Source organism: Siniperca chuatsi, linkage group LG14, assembly GCF_020085105.1.
Source record: "Siniperca chuatsi isolate FFG_IHB_CAS linkage group LG14, ASM2008510v1, whole genome shotgun sequence".
NCBI classification, from domain to species: Eukaryota; Metazoa; Chordata; class Actinopteri; order Centrarchiformes; family Sinipercidae; genus Siniperca; species Siniperca chuatsi.
This window is the reverse complement of record NC_058055.1, coordinates 27,436,717-27,449,620: the sequence shown is the minus strand read 5'-3', so window position 1 is coordinate 27,449,620 and position 12,904 is coordinate 27,436,717. Positions and strand designations below refer to the sequence as shown.

Sequence of the window (12,904 nt, the reverse complement as noted above, 5' to 3'; positions counted from 1 at the left end):
TTGTTATAGATGTGACGTCAGTCTTAATTTAATTTGTGTCTTTGTGGGCAAAACTATTTTTACTAACCAACCTTTAACTAACAGCCAGGTTACACTGCTTTAAACTGTTCTTATAATACCCTGTATTCATTCATGCACATACAGCAATTTAGCATTGCACTTCCATAAAGTCATAAGACTTGAGAGATTTTAAAAATTAGGTATTTTAAAAATTCTCTCACACAGTGGAGAGAAAGGATTGAGTTGTTTTATGTCATGGAGAAGATCACAGCAAAACTTCAGTTCCAATCAATCAGAAATAATTATGGAGAGAGAGGACTATGAGAGAGAGAGAGAGAGAGAGAGAGAGAGAGAGAGTAAAAGAGCCTCTCATTTCTTTTCCATTCTTCAATTGCTTTGATCTATTTCATTTATTTCTACTTGTCAATAAGATAATCCTCTTACTGGCGTGTCTGTGAGTTGTTCTGCGGTGTGTTGAGTTGATGCACTTTAAAATAAAGTGTTTTAAAAACTGAACGTACTCACCTCTCCAAAGCCTCCTTTGCCTAAAACTCTGTACTGCCTGAATGTGTTTTTCGTCACCGGTTGCCTGTTGGACACACAGACAAACTCATTTACAAACACACACTGCAACACATGTAAAGGTCCAATTATGATCGAGTTATTAATTCAGACTGACACTATCTTGCCGCCCTGGGTATTGATACAGAGAATAATATACCGGATACACATGTGCTATCATTAGATTATTATTTTATTATTGGTAAAGCCTGATGTGATATATATGTTTGTATGGTTTGTTTTGTTGTCTGGCTAAATGCTATTATGTATATGAAACAGTGTTACGCCTTGACATGCAAGACAAAGTTCAGAGAAATCTGACAATCAAATGAACGCTATTAGTTACACCAGTGCTATCATTAATATTAAGAATTCCACCTATTTACGCCCATGCTATCATTAATGTTATTAGTTGCACCTGTGCTGTTGTTATTATTGTTTATTATTTATGTTACCTTTGCAACAACTGCTCTTCCTGGGGTCCATGGAAGAGTTAAGGGAAATAAAGTTAATGAAATATTAATGTTATTAGTTTCACCTTTTCATTTTCCCGCTGACAAGTCAAAATGTCTGGCCTACTATGATGAAGAGCCACATTTAGCCTCCGTCACTACAACATGAGTGCATGAGTTAGTCAGCTGAGCTTGTTAAAATGTTTCAGCAGCCATCACCTGCGTTATGCGGCTGGCTGTGTGCTGCAGATTTTCAGCTAATTTCCATGGAGTTATACTAGCCCTGCCATGACTATGATGGTTATGTACCGGTTGACGTTTTTGGTACCGCTGCCGATGTGATTCTTCAGTTTTGGTAGCAATATCAAAACAACTTACTTTGAGAAATATAAACATAGTTTTCTACAAAATCCTTATCATTTAACAAAAAAGGCCAAGATTCTCAAATGTTAAATGCAGACACACAAGAACTTTTCACAAGTTGAATAGTTTAAAGTTGGCAAAAAAATATATAATTGAAATCAGATCCCTACGAATCTGATCGGGTGTTCGATGCCAACTTTCAGTACTTGACAGATTTCTATAGTCAGTGCTACAGACACATTTTGGTTTGATAACCAGCTGTTCACTTGTTTTTTTTAGTAGAGTTTTGTCTACTCATCTGTCATAGACAAATCAAAAGAAAAAGGCCTGGACTGGTAATTTTTTAGAGAGGAGTCAGATTAGATTTTATTTACACTGATGGAATTACAGAGCACATCGCTACCAACAGCACGGAGGGGGAGTCTCTTCAGTAGGACAGCCACTTCAGAAATGTGTGCACTGAGTTTTCGAGGTGTTTGATTTGTCTAAAACTTTATTTGTCTGAGGATAACAAGGCTGATTTTTAACAGTTTAAACCATTCACAATAATGACCGAGGTGACATAACAGAGCCTTGATTATCCCTGTAGGAGACACTCACTCCATAAATAATATCTCTTATAATAATAATAATAATGATAAACTTTATTTATATAGAATCTTTCATACAAAACATGCAGCTCAACATGCTTTGCATTTAAAAAGGAATAAAGGAAACACAAATTAAGTTGAAAAGAAAGCAGGTACAGATAAGGTGCTTAGCGTTGCAGAGGAAGCCATCTGAAAGAGCAAAGAAGGACGTTTAAAGGCCTAAAAGGTCAAAACAGCATGTGGGACTCCATGTGAAGCATGCACATCATAAGGTATCGTAAAATATCTTTGGGTAGGCTGTTCCACCAGTTGGGAGCATAGCTGAAGAAAGCTGCATCTCCAGTGTTCGTTTTGGTGGGGTTTTGAGTAAGCAAAAAAACCAGCAGTAAAGGATCTAAGGGCTCGTGAAGGAACATAAAACAACAGGGAATAAGTGACGCAGGCCGGTGCTGAGCCACTGAGAGCTTTGTACACAAGTAGAGAGACTTTCTAAAAGCTACAGGGGGCCAGTGCAGTGCAGCTGAGACAGGAGTGACGCGTTTTCTCTCCTCTTTGTATTTGTTTGCAGTCCAGCAGCAGAGTTCTGGATAAGTTGCAGCCTCTCAATGGGCTTTTTATTATTCTATTTATTATTCATCCATGTATTTATTGCCAACAGGCAGGCAGTGAGGGAGCTTAAGGCAGATATGTACAATTGTGTATCATTAGCGTAGCTATGGGAGCTAATATTATGTTCCCTGATGACATCACCTAGAGGAAGCGTGAAAAGTGAGAACAGCAGAGGGGAAAGGCAGCTCCCTTGTGCAACACCAAAAGTGTTGTCACGTTTCTTTGACGCATGGTCCCCTAGACGAATATAGCGCTTTCTTCCCGTAATGTATGCTCGGAGCCAATTTAGAACACAGTCGGAAAGGCCAACCCAGTTCTCGAGGCGGTTTAAGAGAATTAAACCACATGGTCTGCTGTGTCAAATGCTGCACTTAAATCTAAGAGAACAAGAATTGAAACCTTCCTGGCATCAGCACTAAGTCTCAGATCACCAACTAGCTTTGTGACAGCAGTCTCTGAAACCTGACTGAAGTTTCTCTAGAATATTGTTTTTATTTAGAGAGTTATTTATCTGGTGAAAACGGTCTTAGCCTAACGTCACTGCTGCAAGAACACGTTATAACTCAAATTATGGTGTTGGTTTTCATGTTTTTACTGCGGCCGAAGGATTAGAAATTCTCCTCCGTGGAGGGAATTCAATGACCCCGCGGTTTGTGAAAACGTCTCTAAACCCCACAGGACGAACAGAAAAATTCAAGGCCATCAACCTTACACAGTTCCTGGAAAGCTGACATGCCAGATATACTGATAAGCAGCTAGTGGGGAAGAAAACAGGCCTCATTCTGCTGTAAATAATGAGGAAAGAAGCTTCTGGTGGGGCACACAGACGTACCATCTGTCTCCACCTTCTCTCTCTTCCTTTTGTTTCGTCTCTTTCATTTTATTGATTTTCTCTTGTCTTTGGGTTTCTTTGAATATCTGTCTTTTTCTTCTTCTTTTCAATACCTTCCTCTCTTTTCCATCACTCCATCTTGCACTTCTCCGTCATCACCTTGTGGATTCAGGCCTGATCTTTTGTATTTACATCACTAAACGGGGATCCCTGGGGACGGACTGGTCTCCCATGTGGGTTGTTTGAGCTGATCCTTGAAGAACACCAGTTTAACCATTTAACCTAAACACGCAGTCCACTGCGGGACAGTTTGTTTACGGCATCACTGAGGTTTTTAAAGTGAAGTCTGGGAACCGTCAGAGGCCCCTGATGGGACACAGCCCCAGAAAACTTTCTCTGACTGTAAACAAACCTGATAAAAACCCATAACAACCATTATTGTGATGACAGATTTATTTCTCCACCAACAAATTAACACTAACGGGATTCTGTACTGAATTACGTCAGACAACAGTGTGATTACGACTGAATACCAGGAAATGAAATCCCCTTTTTTCCTGGGAATTCTAATACAACTCTGCTCCCTTTTCCCAGGAAAACTACCTGTGGGATTTCAACATGTGTGTATTTGTGTGTCTGTGTGCTAGCAATATAACTGGATCACCTTTTCAAATACAACAGCTTCTTCCAGCTTCTTCTCATGCTAAATTGGCAGTCAAACCATGTGACAACATGCTGTATTTTCAAAGTGGCGCTACATTCACATTACACTTCCATCCACAGAAGATTCGGTCTGTCTCCCATTCTTCTACTGAAACCGTACGACGATGAAGTGTGTGTTTCCCGGGACTCATTTTCTTTGAAAGTTAGCAAAGTCTGCACTAAACCAGGCAAAAGAGCTTTTAAATATGAGGCTCAGTCCGCCTGGAACCTTCCGCTACTGGATTTAAAAAAGCAAGGTTTGGATTATCTGTCAGTTTCAATCATTGCTACAGAAACGGTTCTTTTGCGGTTGTTTTTAAGGCAAATAATTCAGATTTTGTGGCATATTCAAAATCTGTTTTGTCTGTACCCCATTGTTATTTGCTGCCTATCTTGGCCAGAACATTCTTGAAAATTTATTTTTTTTTTTTATCTCAATGAGGCGGATCAAAATGTACATAACTTTTAGAGGAAACATTTTGGTTTCTACCTTAATGAATGCTCTTTACTGTGATTAAAAGACCTAATTAGATAACAGAATTGCCTGCTGCACCTCCCGCATCACTCTGCCCAAAATTACAATAAACAAAACCTTCTCAGATATCCTTTAGGCTACAGCAACAGCCTGTTCTCAAAGTCACCGCTGAAATTCAACCGAACTGTGAAACTTTGCAGTTGAGCAATTTCAAACTCCTATCTTGGAATATGTAATGGTGATATCACTCACTGGGGAGAGGAAGGAATGAGGCAACTCGCTGAGCATGTTGTTACTGGTATTACGGTGGATTTTAAGGCTAGTGTAGCCTCTAAATGAGCCTCGTGAGCTTTTAAGTGGTGTGTGTGTGTAAAGATGCACATAATAGAGAGAAACGGCAGCAGAAAGAAAAAAGCAGCAGCGAGACATTTTGAAAAAGAAACAGAGATGAGACAGGGAGGTTAATATTCACTCGGTCAAATCAAAGTTTACCTCTCCAGCCATTTCCACTGGAGGAACCTGTTGTAGTACATGCTGTCGAGGTAGTCTGCGAAGGGCGCCACGCTCAGGTAGTCATGGATCAATCTGGAAAAAACACAACGAAGAGCACGGAGGTCATTTTCAGCCCAAAAAGCTGCAGCAGATGGCAGCCTATTTTAACTTCAGCTGAACAGCAGCCAATGTGGCCAAAAGTTCATTTCTCTCCATTACCCAGGATTCTCCTGGGTTAGTTGCTTTTAAAGCTGAAACGATTAACTGATTAGTCACTTCACAGACAATTAACAACAATTTTGATAACCATCCAGCCTCCTCGATGTGAGGATCTGCTGCTTTTCTCTGTTAACACTGTAAACTGGATATCTTATGGAACGCTGCTCTGATGAAACAAGACATTTGAAGACGTCACGTTGGGCTATTATCAGTATTATCTGACATTTTACAGTCCAAACTATGAATAAGTTCATTGGAAAAGTAAACAACGGATTAATCAATAATGAAAATAAGTATTAGTTGAAGCCCTAGTTGCTTTAAAGAGTAAATTAATATTAAACTGCTATTTTTCATTCAGTGAATATTATGTACAGTGTAGAGCTGAAACAATTAGTCAATTAATCGATTAGCTGATCAACAGAAAATTAATTAATTAAGTAACTATTTTGGTAATCGATTAATCATTTGTCATTTTGTTTGTCTTACGTGAACCTAAACTCTTTGGCTTTCAGAAAAAAACAAGCAATTTGAAGACGTCACCTCAGACTTGGGAATTTTTCTCAATTTTCTGACATTTTATGAACCAAACTATTTTCTCAATTAATCAGTAATAGAAATTATTAGTTGCAGCGTATAGTCACTTTATTATACTATCAATAGTGTTGCAAAGGACAGTTCTTTTCCTTTTTTCGTAGAAAATCCAGTAATTTTCTCTTTCTTTTTGATAAAACCATTGAAACGCTTATCGATGGCATGAGAAAACGTAGTGTAGCAGTTGCACAAGTAGAGTCAGCAAAGTGATTTTAAAGTCTGCTAACAATAGCTAACATTAGCAACCATAAGCTACCGGTCGTGAGCAGACCAAGACTATAAGACTGGATTGGCAAAGCCCCTGAAAGCACCAGATCAAGCAAGGATGGATGTTTTTTTCTTGAATGAATTCATTTGTAAGAGGACAAATGTGTTATTTCTTCTCTCAGAAGTCACATTGTCATAATTTAGCTTCACTTCTTTGCAATTTAGGCTTAACTTCAGGGGTTCGTATAAAAACAGACATTCGTATCTTCACTGATTTGGAATCAATTCACAAAATCAAAGATTGTTTCTACTTGATAAACACAGTTCACTATGTCCACATTACTGAAAAGAGAGAAATCATTTCAGTCGGGTGTTTCTAACTATGATGCTGGAGGAAGGAAAAGAATTGTAACCAGCCCCATTTCAAATTGACAGCAAGCATTTGTATGAATTTAATTTAATAATCTTCTGAAAAAGGAGCTCAGGATATTTTTTTAGGTTCTCACTTCCTGAATACAGGAAGGGTGTTTTTAGTCCACTGACATGAAACAGCCTTGATCAAGGTCACTGTCTGGCTGAAACACTGACAAATAAAGCAGACGAAACAGAGAGGGAATATGCAGCTTATTTAAATAAAAGAATTAAGACAATTGCCGTTATTATAAATATGTTACTGGCAGGCTTTTGCAACCCTGAGGTGAATAGTAATATTTCGACACAAAAATAAAAACAACTGCACACTTGGTTGCAGTATTATTAAATCAAAATGATTTTGAATCAAATCCTGACCCCAGGAATTTAAATGATCTCAAATCGTATATGAATCTTATATGAATGCTTTGAATCATGTTTTCTTTATCAGCACATAGCGACTCTATGTAAAGCACTCCCATTCTGCATGAAAGCAGCGTTCAGTGGCATTAACGGCGTAAAGGTCGGGCACATGACGATGCAGAGAAGAGAGGTTCATTATCATTAGTTTGAATTCTTGAACTCGCACTAGAAGAGTTGTCGGGGATTTCATGGGAGTTGTTGAAAATAAGAAAAATGTTGAATATGACCAGACTTGTCATTTATCTCTTTACCAGACAGATAAGGATAAACAAACTGCCAGAGTTCGGAGTTAGCAGTGTTAATGCTGTACACAGCAGCGTAGTAAATTACTCATGTCTTGTACTTGATGTGGCTTGAAAAACAAGCTGGCCTCACGCCTACGCAACAAGCATGAACAGAGCCGTTAGAGGATGTTACTCAATGTGTGAGGGTTGTTTATGGATTGAACAATGAGCCCTTCCTCAACATGACATTTTATTAGAATTTATTTCTTTCCATCCTGCATGCATTTATCTCCTGTTTATTTTCTTCTTAATCCGAATTGCACCATGACTCATTTAAATGTCTTCTTGATTTGAAGTCGGCAAGTGTTTCGCTCTGCAATATTTTCCAACCACGATTAACAGAGTGCTCTCTACCGTTATGAACTCAACTTCCTAATTTAGGAAATACTGGAGAACAAATTTGTTACAAAAGCAAGACCTAATGTGACAGGCCTGAAGCGGCTCTGTCATGGACTTTATTTTCTGTGTTTGTGTGTATTGTGCATGAATGTATGTGCATCAAAGACATTAAAGAGTGACACTAAACCACACTAAACATTAAATCCACTTTTTTTAGTTAGTAAATGATATGTACTTTATTCTGCTATTATTTTCCTTTATCAATTGATTCTGGTCCCAATCTATATTTTCATTCATAACTGAAATTATTTGCCTTTTTTCAGAAAAAATCAAGTAATTCTGACCCAGTGGTGGGTGTGTGTCTGTGTTTGAGAACCTTTTATAATGGGGGCGTGTTACAGGAATGTTTCTAACGACTAATTTCTCTGCCAATCAAACGGAAATTTAAATTTAGACTAGTCGACTGGTCGAAAAGTAAGAAAACATATTGGTTTACCAAGTGTGGCTAACGTTAGCAGTGCTAGCACCAGCAGCCTGCTCTCCTTGCAGGTTAACGTCCACATGCCTGTGCTGAATGTGGTGACGCATTGCTCCGGTCGACTGGTTAAATGCCGGTTTATTCTGACACAGCCTACATACAACCTTTTTTTCATTTTCTAGATCAAAACGCTGCCAAACCGCCTGCTGGGTGGCTGCGTAACATCTTAGACACAACAGTTAAGCGGCGTCGTACATTATATAATAGATTTTTGCAATAATAAATTAATTAGTAGGCATGGGACGATATGAACTGACGATATTTCATGTGACTATTATCCTGGCCAAAATAATTGCGATTCACAATATTATCTCGATAATCATCAAAATATGCTTAAAACTCTTCAAATGGCACTAAAACATACTGGAATCACTTTACTAACATACATAACGGAGAAATAAATCATTTAAAAATAGCAACATCTTGTGAGTCTGTTCTTTCTTACATGATAATTCCTGATAATTTTTGAAATCAGGCTCTACCATGATGTCAAATGGTACAGACAACAATTACATCGGTTGCATCAGTGTATATATAATTTATCCCTGACTTCAGAAATAACAAAAAGTCCAACTGGCATTGGCACTGGGCTTTTCAAGTCACACGAGAGGATATTCACGATAATCCCGATAACGGAAAGTCACCACGATCAACTTATCTTGAGTGTTTTTTTTATCCCGATCCGCAATAAACTCGCATATCGTCCCATCCCTAATAATTAGTTTAACCGACTAGTATTTCTGGTGCAACATTTAATCGACTAGTCGACTAACTGCGCCCATCCCGAGCGTGGTAAAGGTAAAACAGTATGCAAAGTTCACGAATAGTGCAAATGTGTCCTCAGTGTGAGCACCACCACGCTGCTTCTGTTCATTCATTTTTATTGCAGTGTGTGAGATCTGTACACATAAGGAGCCAAAAGACAAGCCATAGACATCATTCAGTTCGGGATGACAATGGACGCCGATCGGCCAGTCGCGCCCTGCTGCGGGTCCTCACATCTCCACAAGCTTCGGAGCACGTTTTCAGCTAGACCTTATTTAACGGACCTTATCAAAAATCTAAACAGTTGAATTCTTAAAACTTCATTTGGTGACACAATTGCAGTTTCAGAAAATTATAACAGTAGAGTCTGGCTGAAATAACAAATTATGATAAGATGGGTTATTCCGTAATAATGGTTGTATAACACAAAAATGCTATGTAAACCACTGTATTGTAACTCTACTTAAAACCCTTGTTCTTTTATAGATACCGGATACGTTTTATAGGTAATGTTTACTACAAACTAAAAAAGAGCACTGTGCTTATCTATCTTATTTATGACTGATGATCAATTCTAGTATATTTCAGGACAGCATTAACTGTGAATAAAAATACATATAAAATCATTTTTTAACGTGAAAAACTATATTGGCGATTACTTTAAACAGCCCTGCGGGTACAGCAGTCCTCTCAGGCTGCATACAGTCCCAGCAGCCTTCACCAGTAAGGTAGGACAGCCTGTATGTAACCTGCGCGGCAAAACCCAGGGCAAACCACTCTTTGTGCTGGTTAAGCTTATCGCTTTGAGTGCATCGTGTTAACTGAAGGCGACTCAGATGAGTTTATCAACTCAGATCTCCTCTCATCTGGTTTATGGATAGTGAAAGAACGCTGTTTAGAGAGCGATCCAAAAGAAAATCAACCTGAAACAATAAGGGGGGGGGGTTATGTCGCCTCTAGTTGATGGAAAAATGCATGCTGGGATACTCGTCTACCCCAAGTCCACACAAGTCAGCTCCCAAAGCATCCTCATTCAAATCTTTGGAGCAAGAACATTGCCAGGCATTTGGACTGTTCTTGGCTAAACGCAGACTTTGAACTGGGACTGTCAGTCCACGAGAACACAAGTACAGACAAGACCTCTGAATGTAAAAAGTCTGAGGTGTTAAGTTGCTCTTTAAACATGTTGCATCCTCACTCCCTGATGCAGTCCTCCTCTGGGCCAATCAGAATCCAACACACGTGGAGACTCGAGTCGCAACTTCTTAGTTAACTTAGTTGATTTTAACACCAGTGACTCAGCAAGTGAAGTCACAGTGACTCATGACTTCACTTGGACTTGGGCTTTGTTACTTGAAAGACTTGAGACTCTGCCAAAACCAGAAGCAGAGACAGAGCCGACATTCAGGTCAGTGTTCACAAACAAGTGCCCTGCTTTCAATGCACGATTGTATCTGCACCACAGGATTTCTATTTAAGTGTCTATTAAAGAGAACAGAAACATCACAGAAAGAGAGAGATGAGGGCTGAGATATTTTGGGATAAGAGCTGACATTGATCACTGATGAAATGATCTGTTGTGGTTTAAAAAAAAAACACTTGCTGTGGTTTTCCTACATCTTATATCATCACATTTCCCAAATATTCAATTTTATTTATACAGCGCCATTTCATAACAGAAGTTCTCTCATTGCACTTTTCCTATAGAGCAGGACTAGACCGTACTCTTTATAATATTGGCTGCAGTGTATTGTCAGGGTAATCTAATACACATCATTTTATTAAGTGTTCATGATTTGTGTTAATTTGCAGCCAACTTTCTGTCTGTGTTTACAGTTTGAAACGCATTAGGGTCACTTTCACACTTGTAGTTCACTTCATTTGGCCTGGAGCAAGGGAACTTCACACTGACTTATTACAAGTGAAAGTTGTGTGGTCACTCATTCATTGGGCAGTTTTTGCGACGTCATCCTGCATCATCAGCGCTACATGGACTCTCGCGGGGAAAATAAAACTCTGGAACCAGAGTAAAATCACAAAATGTACCATTTTATCAAGTGATTTAACGTCTTAATGTCATTTTCTGTAAACCGTACCCCTTTACATGATGGTCTGTTGTTTCTCTACACCGCCAGGTGTGTAATTCTGGTGGGGAATATTAAACCCCTTTATGTTAATTAATTGTTGCAAAAACCTAAATAAATTAGGTCATTTTAGTCTGAAAACATTACAAATCAGCCTTAAGAAATCATACATGTATAATCATAGAATGTAAACTCTTTTTCATGTCATTAAAACCCCCAAATTTCCAGATATAAGACCAAAGACGTGACGGCTCTGTGTCTGATTCCTTGTCTGAAACAAAACAAAACACGTATGATCTTACTTGGTACAGTCCTTGAAGAGCTCTTTGCAGGCCTCCTGCTGCAGCCTCTCGGTGCACCGAGCCATCATGGCCTCCTCCACCTCGGGCACGTGGTCCTCCGACTGCACCGCAAAAAAAAATCACTAAGTTCAGGTAAACATGGTGACTCAGCCCTGACAGTAAACTCACAGACGAAAGCCGGATGAACTGGGTTTAAGACGGTGCTGGTAGATGATTATCCTCAACACTTTGCAGAATTCTGCACGTTCAGACTTGCATGCACACAGATACAGACAGATGAAGGCGAAAAACTGAAGTACACAGACAGAGTTAACAGAAAAAACAGACTTCAAGTAGCAATTTGGCTAAATTTGCAAAATATACTTACATAATAATAATACAAATGTCCCTGTTCATCTTTAAAAGGACCATTCCAGTGGTTTCAGATTAGTAGATTAGATTTCTAACTTCAGATATTCTTTTCTCTGCTTGATGGTGCATTCATGAAACTCTGTATACTGTAGTGCTGAAGTGGTGTAATTGATAACCTGACTGCATTTTGGATTTGGAACAGCATTATTTATTTTCTTTCTTTATTCTTTCATTACTTTTGTCATTTTGGGGGGACAAAGGATATTTTGTGCTGTTTAATTTTGCTTGAATTTTGTAACTGAACAGTAAATGCAAAACTTGATTGTGCTGTATTTCCACACATTCTTTATTCTCTTTTATTTGATCATTTTTCTTCTTCAACATGAGTAAGCCTGGAGAAAAATAAAAACTTGAATTACAAAAAAATCATCAAGTTAACATTTGAGTCGTGTAAAGAATAGTATGAATTTAGTGGTTTCTTGCATTAGATTGGCTGATGTTCTGCTGTCAAATCTCAGATATCAGAGTGTTCTTGAACGCAGCATCAGGGAGCATTTCAAAACAGTCGTGCCTCTCATACGTCAATAACTTTGCTTTCATATAAAAGTTATGTTGTTAAAGGGACGGATTATCTATCTCAAGTCAGAGTTCGACTTGATTTTTATTTATTTATTTATGCATTTAGTGTACAAAATCATTTTCGTACAAGTCAAAGTGTGCAGATTTTTTAGATGCTTATGTGGAAGGTTGAGCATGAATCTAAAAACTCAGCAGTAATTTAAAGTATACACAGTTGAATGAAGTGCAAAAACGTGCAACACCATGTTGCACCAAATGACAGCTGCTGCCCCCTCTGGCCCCGCCCAAATCTGTGATGTCAGACCAGTCCTTGAATTTTCTCCAAGGATATCGAGTGAAGCTAGTAAATGTCTTTAACTGAAAGTAGTTTTCTCTGCAGGGAAACACAGAAAGGACAGAGATCCATGAAATCAGCAGCTACCTTTGGGCTGAAGTATTTGTCGATGAGTTCCTGACCGCACTCCTTCCTCTTCTCATCTGGAGTCACCTCGTACTCCGCCTGCAGAAAAACACATCGAAACGAAATCAGCTGCTACAGGAGCTCTGTCTTAAACGTCCCTCAGTTACCCAAATTCGGCTGTTTCAGAACCCCCTTTGGATGCAGTTTACTGGGGTCCAAATGTATAAACGACCTGTACTCTCTGAAAACCTTCCATATGCCATTTCATTTCATTTCATTTCATTGTTCACACATAAACCGGTATTTATAAAAACAGACTGAGAACTGGGAGCGTA

General features: G+C 38.8%; 1 protein-coding gene across 1 annotated transcript in view; it reads right to left on the bottom strand.

Annotated features, from left to right (window-relative positions):
• grk6 (G protein-coupled receptor kinase 6) overlaps window positions 1-12,904 on the bottom strand; it is a 65,643-nt gene that overhangs the window by 19,520 nt on the left and 33,219 nt on the right. The window contains exons 4-7 of the mRNA XM_044222823.1: window positions 12,591-12,668; window positions 11,240-11,340; window positions 5,077-5,169; window positions 526-589 (exon numbers count right to left, since the gene is read on the bottom strand). Coding sequence (XP_044078758.1) covers window positions 526-589; window positions 5,077-5,169; window positions 11,240-11,340; window positions 12,591-12,668 — 336 coding nt within the window. The remainder of the gene's footprint in view (window positions 1-525; window positions 590-5,076; window positions 5,170-11,239; window positions 11,341-12,590; window positions 12,669-12,904) is intronic.